Below are 20,795 nucleotides of genomic sequence, written 5' to 3' on the forward strand. Positions count from 1 at the left end.
GTGTTCATTTTCAGGTTTAAAGCACTGTGCTTCCTTTGTTGATCGTTTTTTGATTAAGCCTTTTCTCTTATTTTTTTTTGGATTGAACTTGATACTTTATCAGTTCATGATTATTTATGATTCATGTGTACATGCTCCAACCACCTCAGATGTATTCTTTCAGGTTCGTGGGCTGGCTTTGTTTTCTCTTCTTTTTGTCTGTTGTTGTTGCTGCTGGTTTGTTTTTTTTCCCCTCTCTCTATCTGGGTAATGGCTCAGAGCAAACTAATATTGTGATTTATGGGGCTCATTGATTTATATTTGTTGTGTCAAAATTGTTGTTTTTGGGTTCAACAGGTTTAAATACTACCAAACTGGATGCAGATAAGCTTGACAGGTCTATATATTTAGGTAAAGTTGCGTGGGTTATTGCTGTTGCTCCTCTTGCCCCATATATGGGAAAAAGTATTTTATATCAAATGATACCACGCCATCCGTATCAAAATCCAATAAATGAGAAACGTGTGTAAAAATAACTACCCATTAACACATGTTTTTCAATTGTTATTGGATTGATTGTTTTTTGCTAACATGTCTTACACTTATTGGATTTTGATACCGCTGACATAGTATTATTTGATACCAAATACCTTCTCCATATAGAGAGGTGATCATTATATTGGTGAATATGCCTTTTATATTATCTACCACAGGAGAAAGTGGAATTTTTTTTCTTGAATTTTTTTTTTTTTGAATTTGGTTGTAGGATATCCTACATGGCACATGAATCTTTTACCTTCAGATTGTATACTTCCTGTGTACTTGTTGATTTCATTTTGAATAAATTTTATTACTTATCAAAAAAAAAAAAACATTTTGTCATTAAGATAAACAAGTACATAGGGTCATCAATAGAATATCCTAATGTCAACAAATGAAGACAGTCATTAGGTTCTTAAACATACGTTTTGTGTTATGTATAAATGTTTAGCATCCAAAATTGAAGAACTACCACAGTTGCAGACACTTATATCTAAAGCAATGAAAAGAAAATCTGTAAACACTAATAATTTCTGTACAACCTACTGAAAGGTATCACTTCTCAATTCTCATCATATCTCAATGCTAATGAATTTATTTATTTATTTCATTTGGTTAGGTGAAAATCACTCAAGTTTCGGTGTCTTCTCCCTTGCTTTCAAGAACAAAAATTAAATTTTCATGTAAGTCTCTCTACTTCAGATTTTTAAATGTTTAGTTATTTAGATTGTTCTTAATTACTGAATTGAGGTTTCTGCTTAAATATACTTTCAATCATTTTTTTAATAGCTTTTAATTATTAAATTCAAGGTTTTTTCATTTAAATATTACTTGAGCCTTAAATCTCAATATATTATGCAAAATCCTTTTATATTTCTTTTATGTATCTCATTTTATATTAGTTACATCTACCATCTTCCATTCAGTTATTTTAGACATATATATGCTTTTATAACACTTTAGTCTCACACAATATGCATTCATTATATAACTCAAAAGTAAAATATTCATTTATTTTTTATAGTCTATTTTAGTGTTTAATTTTAAGTAAATTAATAAAAAAAATTGTTTACATTTGAATTTTGATTAAGCCGTGCATCGCATGGGTATAATACTAATATAATTTTATATAAGAGACATGACTCATTTAGTTGAACATACAGAGGTGTGTGTGTGGGGGGGGGGGGGGTGTTCACCAAAAATGCAGTATAAAATGTCTGGAATAAATCTTGTATTTCCAACTATGAAAAGGAAAAAAAAAAAAAAAATACATATATGATCACGCTCATATCCACATTATCATGTCTCCAATACTACAGGAGTTAGACCAATCCACAAAGCAAATATTACCATAGATTTCTCCCTGCTTCCTCTTGAGCGTTATGAAATAAAAAACTGCAGATTAATATTAGATTAATCAAGATTCTAATTCATTCTTATCTCTAATTCATTGTTATTATAAAAAAAAATGAAATAAAAAACTTTAGATTAATATTAGATTAATCAGAACTCTAATTCATTATTATCTCTAATTCATTGTTACTTTCTCTCCCCATTATTAATAATAAGTTTGTATATCTCTTTTTGTTTGCAGTAGAATGCTTTATTAAAATCAAACTATTACAGGTATGTTTCAATTCTTTGTTTTTGTTTTTATTTTATGGTTTTGCTTATGAGTTATAAATGCAATTTTAAATCTATGAAATCAATTATATGAACCTCTATAAATATTTCACCTTTATGATTTGTCAAACATCAATTATTATTTGAGTTTGTTTGTAGTGTAATGTTTTATCAAAGCCACCGTCCACATTATTAGAGGAATGTTTCTTCTTTTTGTCTTTGTTTTCTATGGTTATGTTTATGAGTTATAAAATCAATTTTAATTCTTCTTCTTTTGTTTGGTTTTGCATTTATGAATTTTTTGTACTCATCCTTTTTTTTTTTTTTTCCTCCTTATAGGCTTTATCTATTTATTATTTAAGAATGATCAAATTTTGTATTTTCTCCTACAACAAGGGTTTCATATTTTTTATATCTAGGTTGTATTTGAGTTATGCTTATATGTGCATTATTATATAAAATTAATTTTCTTTAATAGTAAAATTTTGATGTTACTATTTCTCATTTTTATTTTTGTTAGTAATATTATATGTGTGCACTAAAAAAATGTCATCATAAGACAACCGATAAGTTAGAAGAGAATTATGTATATTTTTTTGGCAAATGAAATACCTTTGGTTAAGTTTCCATAGGTTTTTAATTATTAAGTTTAGAAATTTTTTCATATGAATATGTTTGATTGCTTGATACTTTTAAGAACAATAATTTATATAATCTAAATTCAAGTGATTATTAATTTATTATTTCTCAATAAAATTATACTAAAAGTTTGTAACTAAAATCATGCAACGCATAAAAGAAAAGTTGAGCTTAGAAGCCGTGGTTGTGTCAAGTGGCTTCACCATATTGCATAATTTTTTTTTTTAAATTTTTAAATTTTAAAAATATATATACATGCACTACACTAAAAAAAAGAAAAAAAAGAGGTCTAGTGCATCTTAAATTGCGGCAACATATATATAAAAGAAAAATTGAGTTTAGAAGCTATGATTGTGCCAAGTGGCTTCACCATATTGCAGAATTTGTTTTTAAAATTTTAAATTTTAAAAATATATATGTGTTGTGTATTATAAAAAAAAAAAGAAAAAAAAAAGAGGATTAATGCATCTTAAATTGTAGCAACATACACTACACTAAAAAAGAGAGGTCTTATGCATCTTAAATTGCAGCAATGTATACAACACTAAAAAATAGAGGTCTACTGCATTTTAAATTGTAGAAACATATACTACACTAAAAAAAAGAGGTCGAATGTATCTTAAATTGCAACAACGTATACTACACTAAAAAATAGGTCCAATACATCTTAAATTGTAGCAATGTAGTGTAATCTAATTCTTCTTATTTTTTTAATTGAAAACATTTATAATTTTCTTCTTTTTTTTTAAAAAAAAAAGGTCTAATTGCCTCTTTTGCTCCTCCATGATTTTCTAGATTTAGATATAACTCCTTGATTATCAATATACGGAATGGATATTAGAATGAACAAAAATCTTAAATCATATAAATAAAAAGCATAATAGTTGATATTAACTTCTTCTTCTTTCTTTTTTTTTTTTCATATTTTTATTCTATTTTATAGCTTTTATTTTTTTTTCCTTTTTCTGTTTTGTCGCCATAGATCCCAGGATGATCTTAATTTTCCCAGTTTATAATTCTAGATGATGTTAGTCTTTAATTTCTTTTTTTTTTCTTTTTTTTTCTTCGCACAATCTTAATCTTCTAAGGAGAAAGAAAGAGGATAGATTGAGTTTGGAGTCCAAAAAAAGTAACTTTTTGTTTTTAATACAAGGTAGAAATTCTACTTTAGTATAATTTAAGTGTATATGTGTGTAAAGCTTCCTCCTTGAGACTTGAATCCTAGCTCTTGCCCCCATGCCCCACAAGTACTTATACTTGTGTGTGTATGTATCTGTATATATATATATATATATATATTTTTTTTTTTTTTTATATTCTCAAACATGTACAGAGTATAGAGTGAGATGCTGAGTTATTACGAGTTTAGTTGTTTTTATTTTATTTTATTTTTTATTTTTATATGAGACAAACTGACCTTAGAGCTAACTCAGCTGAGCCTAAGCGGTGGAAGAGATATTAGATAAGAAATGAAATATGAGTAAGCTGTGAGGGTGTGGAGGCCGAGAAGGTATTTGGTATCAAATGATTCTATGTCAGTGGTATCAAAATATAGTAATTGTGAAACACGTCAGCAAAAAATAATTATTCCACTAATAAATGAAAGACATGTGTTAGTGTGTAATTATTTTTATACACATGCTACTCATTTATTAGGTTTTGATACGATTGACATGGTATTATTTGATACAAAATACTTTTTCATGGAGGCTACGGTTTGCTGTTTATGGGCTGGTTTGCTACGTGGGTTTTCCATTTTGGACTGTAAGTTTGGTCCATACGGGCTATTAACTCAAATTTCTCTACTTAATTTGGGTTGGGCTTTGGGTCATTATGGAGCGGTGGAATTAGATTATGAGCAAATTGATGACAATCCTACTATACAACTGTCACGGGAGCACACAAATACATTTACGGAGTTCATTGAAACCCATCAATGTATTTGAGACCATAAAAATCATTTTCAACTCCAAACAGACCTCATTGAGCATATATGGCAATTACAAGGGGAGTTGTAGGAACTTGGTAAGTGTGTGAGAAATGTATCTATTATGAAAGATGTTTTTGTGTTGTTCATTTCCTTGTATGAATATTATTGTGAATTCTTTTCGTTTTTGGTTTGTAGGTACCAACACTTGGGATAGATTTGAACTTCGTATCCACAAGCGTGTTATCGACCTGTTTAGCTCCCCAGATGTTGTTAAGCAGATTACCTCCATTACGATTGAGCCTGGTGTGGAGGTGGAAGTAACTATTGCCGACTCTTAAACATGGCAGTTAGTTTGTTGTATGAACACTTGGGTTACAAAGGATTGAGTTTGTTGTATGAACACTTGTTGTATGGCAGTTAGTAACTATTGCCGACACTTGTTGTATGAACACTTGGATTACCTCAACACTTAGGTTTTTTATTGTCATTATTCAGTTGTGATGTTTGAATGTTTGAATGTTACAAAGGCTGTGATATGTTTGAAAGGCTGTTAAAGAGAAGAGGGGTTTTTTATTTGTCTTATGTTTGAATGTTTGAATGTTACAAAGGCTGTGAATGTTATTGTCATTATTCAGATGGGAAAAGTTGGGCTATTGATGCTAAAGTGAGAAGGGATTGATTTGGTGTTGCTGGGTTTTCGGGTTTGATATTGAATAATGACAAAAGTTGGGCTATTGATGCTAAAGTGAGAAGGGATTGATTTGGTGTTGCTGGGTTTTCGGGTTTGATATTGAATAATGACAAAAGTTGGGCTATTGATGCTAAAGTGAGAAGGGATTGATTTGGTGTTGCTGGGTTTTCGGGTTTGATATTTTGATTAGGATACATATGTGTTGGATATTTTGGTGAATTATATAAGTTTTGTTGTGAATTATATCAGTGTGAAACTATTGTTGCGGAACCCAGCAAAATGTGACCGTTGGAAATCATAGGTAAGCTGAAAAAACTGAAAAAAAGTGAGAGTTAGAAAGAAATAATAAAAAAAGATTAAAAAATAATATTTAAATAAAAATAGAGTTTTGAGATGTTAGAAGTATTGTAAAATGGTATGGTATAATGATAAGGTGAGATTTTGGAATGATAAAATAGAGTAGTATTAACATTTTCCAATGCTTTAAATGCTCTTAGGTTAGCAATCTATCTCTAGCACACACAAACCACAAACCCCATCACAGTAAACACGCTTTCTAACTACTCTTACTCAGACTCGGTTTCTTTCACATTCTCTCTCACAAACCCAGTAAACATGCATGCTATCAAGTATCAACTCTCTTTCTTTCTTCTTCACTTTCACGCCAGCTTCTCTCTTTCTCTCTCCTAACTTCCTCTAACCCGTTCTCTATCCTCTCCTTCTTCACTTTCTTTAATGTCATCTTATCAACTAGTCAAAATAGTACTCTTTTCAAATGATTTGATCTGTGTACAGAAGGGATATACTTCATCAAAATGTGGATCCTTGTATAAAGACCTTGAATTACCATGTGTAGCCTTATTGTTTCAGTTTTTTTGGATGTTAAACGTGTTTTGTATAATCTGGAAACTCAATTTTTTTTGTTATTAAATAAATGAAACAACTATCTCTTGTGAAAGCTCTAGAGATCTGGTACAACATCAACTAAAGGTTGTTTAGGTTAACTGTTTCATCCCTGTTTCCTGAATTGGATAACTTATTAAAGGACTCACTGCAGACTATCTAGTTTTTGTAGGGTTGACGTGTTTTTGGAAATTTTCTATTTGTCTAATTAAACTCCTTTGTCCCAACAATATGATAGCCCATTTTCTCTTTTGCAAACCTTAAATTATTCATATTAAAATGCCTTCCTTGTGGGTGGCAGTTTTTAATTGTCTTAAATTTAATTATCTCATGTATCTTCTCTCAAATTACTCCTTTTCTAGTTTTTTTCTTTTTTGGCAACTTGTATTCCAATAGGTTAATCATTTTTTAAGGATTAAAATTGGCCAAAGCAAATTGATTTTTCAATCTGCTTTGTGGTTAAGTACCCAACTCTTATGTCTTGGAATCTGTTGTCTACCTCTGCACATGGAGAATAAAAAAGTCCAAAGTATTTCTCTTTGTAATTGGTCCCCTGGCTGTTAGCAGTGAGTATTTCTCTCATTTTATTTTGTTAGGTGCATTTCTAGGCTTGCCAGCAATTAGAAGCAGATTGCATACTGACCATTGGCTACTGCAGTGGGGTTTCAAAGGTGATCTGTTTTATACAGAAACAATAATGAGAGTAGAGCTTGTTTCTTTTTCAAATGCCCTTACTCAGAGGATTTGGATAAATATTATGCTTGGATGTCTTGCTAATTTCAGTGGGACGATAATGGGTTGGTGTGAATACTTACTGCATTCCAATTTTCATAATAGTTTTTTACACTTGCATGATCCCTCCCATGCCATGTCATCTTTTTAGACTAGTCACTATTCTTACAGGCATTGCAAGATGATATAGGAATGATTTGATCAGTGTAAAGAAGGGATATACTTCATTGGAAGCTGTATTGTTGGGTCCCTAATGAGGTTATTATTGTGTGGATCTTTCCTTATACAAAGACCTCAATTGTGTTGTTATTAAATGAAACAACTACCTCTTGTGAAAGATCTAGAGATCCAGTATGATGATTGTAGTATTGCACAAGCACGTTACTTTTGTTTGTATTTATTTTAAGATCCACCAGAAGGATTTATCTTTATATTTGTTGGATTCTTATGAAATATAATAGTTCTTTTATTTGCTGTTTGGCGACTCCTGCATCTCTTGGTGCATTAAGTTTTTGAGTTTGATTCCTACTCATAGAAGGTCAGTGTGCTAGTAGACTGTTTGTGGTTTCTTATTTGATTGCCATCTACTATCATTTATCATAACCTTTCAAAACTTGAGATCATTCATTTGGTCTTTTAGCACTACAGCCTTATGCTTTTCGGAGCTTTGTAAATTTTGTGATTTGTCATCATGGGGCAGTCGCATGTGTTATGAGTTGCATTCTTTAAACATTACTACTCCAAATGCCTAGAAAGTAAAGTATTTATATTGTAGCATAGATTTCTTTTCCTCCCACTTTCATTGTTCTCTCCTACAATCCTAATCTAACTCTGTGTTGGTTGAACTTTCATTGAATTCTTTTCCTGTTGTGTTGCACTCATGTAATTTTTGTTAAACTTTTTCTGAAAAGCTCATCCTATTCAAATGTGGTAATGTCTCTTGTTGGTTTGGGACACCGATTAACGGTGATTGTGACCCAACTATGGTTGCCGGGGTAGAATAATATCAGTTTTGCTTTGCCCTGTTAGGCTTTTTAGGAATTAAATGATTTAACTTGTGTTTTTGGATTTGCATCTTAATTCATAAGATTAGCATGTTATTGAGTGATCTATTAGTCATAGAATGTGATTGAGCAGCTGCTGTCCTTGTCCAAGAAAGACTTCTTTATAAGGTGGTGATGTTTGTTTTGTGCTTTCGTGACAAGTATTTTCTTGGTTGACACAAGCTCCTCTGTAATCTGAATGCAGTAATTCCTTTTTATTGATGTGGGGCAGTTTGTTGGTTTTTCCTGTTGGGGTTTTTGTGAATCAAATGCTTTTGGCATGTCTTTTAATATTGCATTATTTATTCATAAAATCTGTAAATGTTGCTGATTTATTTCCAAAGTCATAAAGGTTTCTATACACGGGATGTATACAAGAATAAAACTAAAAAAACAAAAATGTAAACTTCTAATATTTAATATATTGAGAAATTGACGAAAGATCCTTTTCCTTATCACTGATGCTGGTTTCAACCAAACCATTAAAGCAAATTCATTACAAAAGTCCCTTTGCATTAATTTATGGAGTTGGATAGGAAACAGTGAGTTTCATCATGACAACACTGTTGTTGTGTACGCCATGCATAATCATAGGTTGTATCTTCTGGGAATATATGTATTAGTATTACCTGACCTAACCATTTGAATTTTGCATGTAGCTTTTACCATCAAAAGTCAAAGAGGGTAAATTTTCAACTTTGGGAGCAGTGGTCTTTTTGTTTGGTGTTGAAATGTGTCAAAGAGGATGACACAGGATTTTTGGGTCCTGGTTCTTGATAGGGAGCCAGATTCGAAGCTTTTGCTAGGCCTCAAAACTGCCAACAAAGCGGCTCCTTGTGCGTGCGTGCGTGCTGTGTACACACAGGATGAGACGTTGGGTATATGACTAATTCGGTCGGGTGAGGCTTGGATGAACGCATCCAGGAGCTCATGGAAACAGAATTGTTGCTTTGTTGGGTAGACAAGTGAGTGAGATGTGGTGGGTTCAGTTAACTCAATTGATAAAGTTTTTTATGGTTGAATGAGAGATCTGGGATTCAATTCTCACCTATACCAAAAACTGATTGGTATCCTGGTTTGATAATAAAAAGTTATCATTGGAAACGAATGCTATACGTTGAAACTCTTTTAAAAAAAATAAGAGTGAGATGTGTCTTTTATATAATAATATTGCATTTGATCCATTAGGCCCATTTTAATTGTAAGATCTATTAGCAAATAACTAAATGAGTTAATCTAATTATTTTGTCCAAATCTATTAGTAAATGATGTCATTTAAGCATTTTTATTAAAATTAATATTAATCAAACAATAAGATCTTTTATATGATAATAATGCATCTTATGAATGTTTTCATTTAGATTTTTAATATAAAAGAATATTTAAACGGCACCGTTTACTAACTACAAAGTGACATAATTTGTTAGTTTCACATCAACAACATAATAAACATAATTCCTAATTATTTTTTAGTGATATTGTAGTTAGTACAAATTTTATTACATATAAGTCTTACATATCTATATTTATATAATAGAAGCGTATCATTTATTGTTATTGCATTTGTTTTGAGCCACATCAATGTAGCACCTTAGTCCATTTGGTCTATTTTGGTATTTTTTTTGGTCCATTCAGTCAACTTTGGTCTGGTTTGGTCCACTTGGGTCTATTAAGTCCAATTTAGTCAATTTCGGTTCACTTAGGTTCATTCGGTCCACTGCGATATATTTGGTAACTTTGGACCATTTCTATCTATTTTAAACTAATTGAGCTTTAAATTGATTCTTTTTGTAGGTTTCATTTTTAATTGGCTTAACATTTTTTTTCCTTACATTTCTGGTTGAAAAGTATGAAATTTTATTCCATCTGGGCTAAACTCTTTACTTTTGGGTTAAAAAATACAAACAAAATGAAATGAAATAGAAATTAGAGATATGGACCTAAATAGGCAATAAAAATGATAAATATTTAAAAGAATACCTTGTTATTCAAGTTTCAATAATATAGACGTTATACTAATATTTGGAAAGAAAAAAAAAGTGCTACAAATCTAAACTTATATAATAATTTAAACTTTTTTAGATATAGTAATTTAAACTTAATGTAACATGTTATATGTATTCCATGGAATATGAGAGTATATATTTTTTTTAAATAATCTTGGATGTGTTCAAATTAGTCAATTGATTATGATATATTATTAAAAAATTCCTTTTAATAACATCTTCTCTATTTATATAAAAAAATATTATAATTATGCAAAATACATTACTTGTTCCATTACATAAAATTTATAAAAATGAAAAATACTTTTAAATGACATGCATTATTAACTTACAAATTTTACATTATATTATCATTGAGTTTGCAACTAGTATGAAATAATAAGGAGAAGAGTAAGTGATCATATGACATACATGATTACATTCACCAAAAATGCATTATAAAATGTCTGGAATTAGCCTTGTCTTTCAAACTATGAAAAGAAAAAAAAAAAAAAAAAAATACACATACATGATTACATTCAAATCCACATTATCATGTCTCCAAAACCACAGGAGTCAGGCCAATTCTCAAAGCAAATATTACTATAGATTTCTCCCTGCTTCCTCTTGAGCCTTTTCAAATCATTTGTCCTTCTTATTTAATTTAAACTTCGATTCAACGTCTCCACTGTAAGGGTAAACATGGTATGCATATTGCTGGAGAACAGAAAAGACAACCATCTCTAAACATACCAAGACATTCTGAATAGCTTCCTCAGTGTGCTCCACATCTAACCAGAAATGATGAGATTGAATGATACCCAGTGCAGCTAGTACTTTAAGCACCACTCCCTGCGTTTGGTCAAAGATGGAAATTTGTAAACAAGTATTGACATGAGGCGTCCACATATTATTTCCATGCTTATAAAGAAGAAATTCAAAATAGATTAGAGGAAAAAAAGAAGGAAAAATAAATAGGGGAGAGAGAGAGAGTTGTATCAGAACAAAATTTTGAGGCAGAAAGGTCATACACTATGTTCTGTTTAAGTGTCATTTAAGGCAATACAAAGACCCAGGACCCAGAGAACACCTTTTTTAAGAAAATAAGTAATCAGATAATAACCATTAAGATATTCAAAGTGCAAATGACAATGCTTGGGTATTCTGGATCAACACAATGTTCCAGGATTACCCTTAAGGTATAAGTTACTAGAATCACTTAAGTTTTCTACTCTATTAAAAAAGAAAACATCCACACTAATTTTCCAATAGTATAATAAGTTTACATGAAAGCATCTAAAATTATGTTAAAGATTAAGGGTGCGTTTGTTTTGGCTTCAAACCACTTCTAGAAATGCTTTTCCGTAAAAATGGGTGTTTGGTTGTTACTGAAAATTGGGTCAAACTGAAAATGTTTTCAGTGTTGACTGTAAAATAAGGGCAACGGGGCGTAAAATATTTTCTGTTGTTATTTTCATTTCAAACCATTTCCAGAGACGCACAAAGAGAGAAAGAGAGAGAGAAAGAAGGACTCACAGACGCGCAAACAGAGAGAAAGAGAGAGAGAGATTGCGTCATCGAACCCACGATCGTGCCGGTCAGATCGCCGTCCTTGTCCCCTCCACGCGACGGTGAGTGCTCTGTTCATCCCACTTCGGCAAAAGAAGACCCATCCCACTCCGCCGACTCATTCTTCATCGTCACCGACCCAATGAACGACCCACCCCTGAGCCAATCGGACCGCCATGAGCAGCCCACCCCTGAGCTGACCCACCCCTGAGACACCCCTAAGCAACCCACCCTGAGCTGATCCAGTGAACGACCCACTCCGCCAACCCATTCCTCATCGTCACATAGCACCGTTTGTTTCGATCTCTCTCTCTCTGTCACTTAAGTCCCTCTCTCATGATTGATCTTGGGATTTTGATTTTTTTGTTTTGATTTTTGTTTCTTTGATTGTTTATATATCTTGATTCTCTGTAATAATATTTGTTTGGATCCTAAGAAAATATGAGAAACATGATAAAAATGGGTTTTATAGAGCATTTTCAGGAACACAACCAAACACTAGAAAATATTTTCCAAAGTATTTTTTGGAATGCAACCAAACACTTGAAAATATTTTCCTTTCCCGAAAATATTCACTTAAAAATATTTTACATTCAACCAAACGCAGCCTAAGGCATATGATGTTTAAAATCAACTGCTAGTTTGCGTCTTTAAAGAATCTCTAGGCATCCTATCAATTCAAGCCAGACTTGGGTGCTAGTCTATAAACACAAACTACCAAGCTAACAAGTACTTTGAGAGTCTAACTAAATTGGAAAAATAATAGTGAAGACCTCGGGTGCCCAATTTGGATGTTTCACTTAGAAATATCATTCAGCCACATGGAGGTGAAAGGAATTCAAGCATGTTAAATAGTCCTTAAAAGTTCAAATGGTTAGAACCATTGGCTTAAGTTGGTCATTAGGAGTTTCACGGTGGAGTACATTTGAAGTAGACTTCTGTGCATATTATCTTTAGTTTTTATATCTAAAAGGCACCAAATCCTAGGAGCCTTTTTTTAACCTTGGAAACTAAAAAATCTTCACCTAGGACTTTCAACTATAAAGGCTATGAACTATAATTGTAGGGACTGAAAAAGGCTGGTGTCTTTATGTCCAACTTTTAGGCTTTTAGAGATGCTTTGATTTCTTGTCCAAACTTTTTTTTTTTGATAAGTATTTCTTGTCCAAACTTTGGGAGTTCTTTTGTGTCCTTGGTGCATTTCATAAGTTTGTGTTAGGCTTCCATTCTATCCTTTTTAGAGTAATTTTCTTTCTTTTCAGGGGGGAAGGGTTGTGTGAAGAATTTAGCTTAAATGCCAAAAAATGAATGGGATGAGAATTTTTTTTGGATAGGTAAGAAATCTTTCTTAAGTGTGAGAGCTGCTTCAATCAGAGAAGATGAAGTAGCCTAAAAAACATAAGCACAAACAACAAAGAACACACACAAAAATAATAATAAATAACATACAATAAAATTTACCTGCCAAAAACAAAAGAAGACAATCCCTTTGATGCACATGAACTTTGCAAGTGGTTTGTGGGGTTGCAGTTCCTTTGCAAACACATGGTAAAAGAGCACCAGAGAATACAAGGCCAATGAAACTGAAATGTTAAGAATGATGGTGAATGTCCAGCTCAACCAACTGGGGTACATCCCAAGCATTTGCAGTGCTATCATCAAAATGGAGCAAACTGGGCGGATGATGACAAATTGCCATGTCCAATACTTGAGGAGCTTTAGGGTATGGTGGTCTAGCCGGACAGTGTGAGGCTGCAGTTTGTGAAACCACTACATTTCAATTATCTTACATAGACTTAAACAGAAATGGACCTAAGAGATTGGGTCAATGATGCTGTAAAGAAAGGAAAAGCTTACAATACTGCAGAATGTATTTAGATCTGACATGTTTCAACACATCATCTCAGAAAATAATATTTTAATAAACACCAGCATTAAAGGAATGATGTGCTTCAGTCCCTTCCTAACTGAAATTTGGTAAGTTTATGATGAAGCAATTATGACATAATCTCGAAAACATAATTGTTTACTTTCCATGTCCCCATGTGGGCCAAAATCCCATTCATGATGCTAGCATACACTATTTGTAAATATAGTTCCCATAACAAGATAAAATTCAGAATATTACAAAGTAGAAGCTGACTTTTGCACCTGAAAAAGAGTCATTGGAAATGAATGGTGAATTTCTCTTCCTTTAATGCCATCTGGTACAATATTTTTACTAATAGATATATTCAGGTAACTGTACATCAAAGCCATGAACTTAGCAATCACCTGCAAGAAAAAAAAAATGAAAAGTTAGACATGAGATGATAAGCCAAAAACAAAATTAAATCAAAACTGAGTGGAAGGCACTCACCAGCGCCTCATAACATTCCCTAATTGAATCCAAAAGCATGAAAAATGCTTTGCTTCCCTGGATATCCAACAAACCCACAAATGAGTCGATTGCATATATGGGAGCCATAAGGATAATAATTATTATGGCCTTCTGCTCCTTTGGGTTCTTCCAATAAAACAGATGCTGTGACAATAACTGTACTGTGAAATGCATCGTAAGCATTGAACAACATGCAGATCCAAAAAGAGTCATTTCTCCCCGACTCATTTTACTTATATCCATTGTTAACTAGAGAGACAAGAACCTAACTCAGGATCTGCAACAGAGTTCAAAAAAATAGAAAATCAGGATCTATATGTTCATTTTATTATGCATGGAACTAAGCATTCAGCCATATACCAAGTAATGTGGCAGAATCAAGGAGAAGAAACCAAGTATATATTCATAACAGAAACAATTATATAAGGCTCCAGCAATCTCCATGTTACATTGTGCTAGTACTTCTAGGTTATATTTTGACTGTTGGTTTTCTCATCCATTCTATAGGAACATGTGCCACACTTAAAAGGATATCAACATTAGGATATTGACACTGCATTTTCCAAAAAGCTAATCACTGCCTTAACTATTTACCATAAAAATTAATAATCATATCATATTTAAGTGTGTTGAAGAATAAAATGCATGAGTTCCAAAAAATTGAACTAAGTCATACTGAAAACATCACAGCCACATATTTATGCACGTATGCATAAAAGTACATTAACCCTCAAAATAATTGATTTCAAAATAGAAGGTGATGGTGGATGAGAAATCCTCTGCTGCTTCTAGGGAGATGAATGTAAAGTTCTAAATTTTTTTTGATAGGTAATGTAAAACATTATTAAAAAAAATAGCCAACCCGAGTACATTGGAGATGTATTGTGGGGGCAAAAATTAGGAACCAAAATTACAATGATCATGTAAAACAGGAAAGGAAAAACTAGAAAAATGAGACAAAACCATGCTCCATTCTAGGAGAGTTTGCAAGAAAAAAATGTGAAGTTTAAATTATGATGCATTTAAGTCATCATATGAAGAGCTTTTAGCAGCATGTATAACTTATTTTGTTAAGCTATCTCATTCATCACTACATTCCATATGTTATTTTAGTGGCATGGTTACCCATCTGAATCTTGCAAACCCAATTCCATATTTTGACAGCACAGTTACTAATCGATATGGTGCTGTAGCTGCACTATTCTTATTAAAGGCACAATTATAATACGAGTTTAAGAGTCTGACTGGTCAAGAGCTCTATGGCTTAGTGGCATTGCCTAATTCTCTCCATGGGGAGAATCTGGGTACAACTTCCCTCAACCCCACATGTTGTAAACAAAAAAGTACATGGGTCTAAGAGAAATCAACATATAAAACATTACCTGTGAATTCTAATTTTTTGATAAGTTAATGTTACTAGTTAATTCTACAATAACAACAACCAAGCCTTAGTCCCAAGATTATAGAGCTAACTACGGATTCTCTACAAGAGGTTGGGCCTTGGTGCAAAGCCAAGTGCATTCCACTAAAAGCGATAGGTTGTAAGTTTAAGTCTAGGAATCAGCCTCTCAAAAATAAAGGGGTACTACCAATCACCTCTCCCAACTTCCAAGCCCTGCAAAAGTGCGAGTTTTGTGCTCGGGGTACGACTTTTCTATGGATTCTCAATAGACTAGTCAAGGTCCACAAAACATTACCAATTAATGGAAATCAAAAATTAAAAAAAGAAAAAGAATCCCTTTGGCTCTTACATTTGTTATTGGTACCATTATAACCATTGAAATAGTATAATTATTCTATACACCCATTAAGATTATAACCTCAGATTTAAATGTATGTCAGATTAAAAGAACAAAAAACATACAAGTGCAAAAACCCACTCTACTAAACTAAAACTACATGGTTTTAACTTTTAAGATTACTGAATCAAACATCTTCAATTGTGAAATATCAAGTTTGCTATGCCTGTGATTATTGACACTCATCAAACAAATACACAAAATTGAAAGAACCCAACACGGTTCAATATCAGCAAATATAAGAAAGTTTTGATTAGTCACCATTTGGGTATCACTTTGAATTTCAGCTAGCACTTATTTTGAAGCAAAAATAAAAGCAATTTTTTTTTTTGATTTCTAAAGCAATGAAAATATTATTAAAACTACAAACAAAGAATGGCGAAGAGTTAACCGAACTCACCTTTAATCACTGGAACGAGTGGATCGAAGAAAGCTGAGAGATTTTCAGATTATAAAAAAAAAAATGGATTTTGATTTTTTCTTCGTATAAACTCGAAGAGTCGTAGGATGCTTGAGACGGTGGTGGGATATGCTGCTTTTTGCTGTTGAAAGTACAATTCTGATAGCGAGTAAGATTTTGCCAACTCATCATGTGGGCCACCGTATGGTTGTGTTGACTGTTGACTGTTGACTGATATGTGGCAATGTCTAAAAGTGGACAAGTTGAGACTTGAAAGTTGAAACTAGGAAAATGTTAAGAAAAATGCTTAACTTAGGATGAATTTTATTAGAATATAATTAAAAAAATGATGTGATAATAAATATAAATTATATAATAAATGCCAAATCAATAATTAATATTTATATTTAATTATTAATTTTTTTGAGAAGGATTTAATTATTAATTTGATTGATCATTGATCATATTTTTATATTTCAATAGGTTAAACTTGTACAATGTATTTGCTCAGTAAAAAAAAAAAAAAAAACCTTGTGCTGTGTATTATATCCTTTCACTAGAGGAGGGTGGAGGCCAGGGGCATGGCTCCTGACTATTAGAATCCCCTTCCCTTTTGTAATAACTAGTTGGAATCCCTTTTTGTAATAACTAGTTGGAATCCCTTTGTTGTTGTAACAATTATTTAAAAAAAAAAAATCCATACTATTAAAATATTTGAAATAAAGTGGGCACCATATCTCATAACATGTCATTTCATGTTTTTTTTAGAGAGTTTCAAGTTATGATGTTCGCTTCTGATGATAATTCTTTATTATCATACCAATACACCAATTAATTTTTGGTGTAGGCAGGAATTGAACCGTATATCTTATTTCATGTAAATAATAGATCTTACCATGAATTTAATTAGTAAGACTTGTATTTCCAAAGTGAATAATTACTCCACTTTCAAAACTCTTGTTAAAAAAAATTATTTGATTCACCAAATAATCATTTTAAAAGCTAATTATTGTTGTACACACTAAGTTACATATTGCTATACACACTACAACTGAAATTGTATTTCGAAACACAATTTCAGTTATAATTATGAAATGATGTCAAATCCTGTTTTCAAAAAGTGTGTATGTACACAGTACACTAAGGGTCCGTTTGAATACAGTTGAAAACTGAAAACTGAAACTGAAAACTGAAAAACACTGTAGCGAAATAATTTTTAAATGTGTAAATAGTACCGTGGGACCCATTTGTAATAAAAAAAGTTACTGAAAAGTGAAATTTGTGGGTCCATAAACAGTACACGATGTGCACTTATGGGTCCAAAAAAGTTTGAAAAGTCAAAGTTTACGGCTACTGTTCATTGAACAGTACATAAACAGTAACCGCAATCTGAAAAAACGCGTGAAAAAAAAAAAAAAAAGCAAACAAAACGCAGACGCAGACGTATCCGCCCAATCCAAACGCAACTTAAGTGTATAACTACACCCCTCATTTCTAAATATACTCCATTATCAAGGTACGGGGCTGCAAAGAAGTAATGATTAATTATACATTATTACAGACCAAATGACAAAAAACCTACAACCATATGGATGGATATAAGGTCTGGTACAGTGCTACTCCCTTCAAATTGAAATGGAAGCCACAGGCACCTCGAAAATGTGTTGTCTTTTGTTCTATATGTCGGCGTCTTCTAAGCACTAGTAGGTTATTTCTTAGTCACATAATGCTTAGGAGTGTGTTCCTATTAGGCTTTGTATATACCATTGTGGACTTGCATTGGTCTCTTTTGATATAGATTCTAGTTTGGAGCTTGTGCCTTATCAATATCATACGTGTAGAATCTTACCACAATAATTTCCTAAAATATTTTAGAACAAGAACAGTGTTAACTGTCTTTTAGTTCTCAGCTGCCGGCTGAAGCTGAAGAAACTTGTAAATGCTACCTTTTGTTCCATATTCTTTGTAATCTCCCTTTGAAAGCAACCCTTAAATTTACAATTCTGGGTCAGTAAGTACCACAGCTTCACTCCAAAAGGACCAAAACCAACCTTTGTAGCTCTGGCATATACATTTTCGATGCTAACAAATGAAACAAAACAACTCCCACTATCACCACTGACCTCAATCATCAAAATATACGTCTTTGATAATCTCAAAAATATTTAAATTTTTTTGGGTTTTTTTTTAAAGTATTAAACTTTGCTCATGTTGGTGAAAACAGCCTTGTCCTAGTATTGGTTGAGGATGTTGCTGAGCTGTCTGGATTGTCTTGCTAAGTCTGTTTAGACTTCACTATATTTGCCATTCTGGGTACTGTGAGCTTTATTGAATTCAAATTATGGGAAGCAAGAAAGTGAGAGTAATAGCTCTACTAGTTGTTTTAGTCTTCGAAGGTTATTATTGGGAGAAAGGACATTCTACCACTGTGACATATGACCATAAAGCACTTGTTATTGATGGGAAGAGACAGATTTTGCAGTCCGGTTCTATTCATTATCCAAGAAGCACTCCTGAGGTGAATTTTTTCATATTCATTATTTCTTACTATATGATGGAGTTTTTTATTGACTAAGTTGATAGCTGTTTTTGTGTGTGTGTACTTACATTAAGTGGGGGAGGGTGAAAGTAAAGTTCAACTCTATGAGAATGGGAGAACTAGATAATGCCACTGAGCTACAAGGCTCTTGGTGATATCTAGTATTGTTAGATGTATCATTACTTCTTAATTTAAATTGTATAAATTGGGATGCAATGTAGATGTGGCCAGATATTATTAAGAAATCAAAGGAAGGCGGGCTGGATGTAATTGATGTAGGGAATTTAACCAAAAATTCCAACCTGTGAGAAACAAAACAAATAGAGAAAACACACGTCAAAGAAAAATAATCACACGCACAAGACAATATTTTACGTGGTTCGGCAATTTGCCTACGTCCACGGAGTTGCAAGGATTTCACTATTATCAGGGAAAATACAATAGTGCACAAGAACACTCTCAAGAAACCCAAATCCCAATTACACCCTAGCACTCTCTCACAGAAAAAATAAGAATAGAAGTTGGCTGCCTCTCTTTTCTCTATTTTCTCTCATGCGGCTGCTCACTAGGTTAATTGGAATTTTTCTTTCTTTTTTGATCTCACACGGCAGCCCTTAAAATATAATATATATATATATATATGTTAAAGTCGGCAGGAGTAAACTTTCCTATTACAAATAGGATTTGGTCAATAGTGACCGACGTGGGCTTGTGGCAATTCAAGCCACACGGCCCACTTCAACAAATCTCCACCTTGGCTTGAATTGATCAAGCTACACGAGCAAACTCCTCCATCAGCTCCACCTTAGCCCTTAAGGGCTCACAAGCTGCAAACATCAGCCACAATCCTCCATAACACAATCCCTCATCCCTGCAACTCATCCTCCTGTCCTCAAGCTAGAAGACCAATTGAAGCTGCGCACAGCTTCAACTTCTCAATAGTGACACCCTTAGTCAACATGTCTGCCGGGTTCTTAGATCCACAAATCTTCTCAAGCATTACCAGTTTATCTTCAACAAGGTAACGGATAAAGTGGTATTTTGTTTGTATGTGCTTCGACTTTGAATGAAAAGCCGAATTCTTGGCAAGAAAGATTGCACTCTGACTGTCACTGTGTAGAATGTCCATCTCCTGCTTCTTACCCAATTCTTCTAAGAAACCATGTAGCCAAATCATCTCCTTTCCAGCTTCAGTTGCTGCAACATACTCAGCTTCTGTACTAGACAAAGTAACAATCTTCTGTAGATTTGAAGCCCATGATATAGCTGTACCACCCAGAGTAAAAACAAACCCAGTAGTACTCTTTCTACTATCAATATCACCAGCAAAATCAGCATCTACATAACCCTGCAGTTTCAAACTTGCACCTGTGAAGCAAAGACATGTATCTGATGAACCCTTCAGATATCTCAGAATCCACTTGACTGCCTCCCAATGCTGCTTTCCAGGCCTACTCATGAATCTACTCACAACTCCCACTGCATGTGCAATGTCTGGCCTTGTACACACCATCGCATACATCAAGCTGCCAATAGCTGAGGCATAGGGCACCTTGCTCATGTGGTCCCTTTCTTCTTCTGTCTTCGGTGATTGTTCTTTACTTAGTTTGAAATGACTACCCAAGGGTGTGCTCACTGGTTTAGCTTCATTCATGTTGAACCTGCTGAGAACTTTCTTCACATACTCTTACTGTGAAAGCTTCAATGTACCATTAGCCTTGTCTCTAATGATTCTCATACCAAGGATTTGCTTTGCAGCTCCCAAATCCTTCATTGCAAACTGTTTGGACAATTGCTTCTTCAGATTATTAATCTCCTCAATGCTAGACCCTGCAATAAGCATATCATCCACATATAACAATAATATGATGTAAGAATTGTCAAAAAACTTAACATAGCAACAGTGATCAGCTTCACATCTCTTGAACCCAATTCTGTGCATAAAACTGTCAAATTTCTTGTACCACTGTCTAGGAGCTTGTTTTAGGCCATACAAGCTCTTTCTTAGTTTGCAAACTAAATTCTCTTGTCCTTGAGCAATGA

General features: G+C 33.0%; 1 protein-coding gene and 1 pseudogene across 2 annotated transcripts in view; one reads left to right on the top strand and one right to left on the bottom strand.

Annotated features, from left to right (window-relative positions):
* The window catches only part of LOC126727447 (uncharacterized), a 38,044-nt gene extending 21,677 nt beyond the window's left edge, over positions 1-16,367 (bottom strand). The window contains exons 1-5 of one of the 2 annotated variants that reach the window (XM_050433121.1): positions 16,214-16,366; positions 13,994-14,291; positions 13,786-13,908; positions 13,096-13,386; positions 10,407-10,917 (exon numbers count right to left, since the gene is read on the bottom strand). In XM_050433121.1, the coding sequence (XP_050289078.1) occupies positions 10,708-10,917; positions 13,096-13,386; positions 13,786-13,908; positions 13,994-14,257 (888 nt within the window). In that variant the 5' untranslated portion in view covers positions 14,258-14,291; positions 16,214-16,366 and the 3' untranslated portion in view covers positions 10,407-10,707. Of the gene's footprint in view, positions 1-10,406; positions 10,918-13,095; positions 13,387-13,785; positions 13,909-13,993; positions 14,292-16,213 lie in introns of those variants that run through there. The other variant, XM_050433122.1, reaches the window with a different exon arrangement.
* A 1,652-nt stretch (positions 16,368-18,019) lies between these two features.
* LOC126727448 (beta-galactosidase 8-like) overlaps positions 18,020-20,795 on the top strand; it is a 38,240-nt pseudogene continuing 35,464 nt past the window's right edge.

The sequence above is a fragment of the Quercus robur genome, chromosome 5 (assembly GCF_932294415.1).
Source record: "Quercus robur chromosome 5, dhQueRobu3.1, whole genome shotgun sequence".
Classification (NCBI taxonomy): Eukaryota; Viridiplantae; Streptophyta; class Magnoliopsida; order Fagales; family Fagaceae; genus Quercus; species Quercus robur.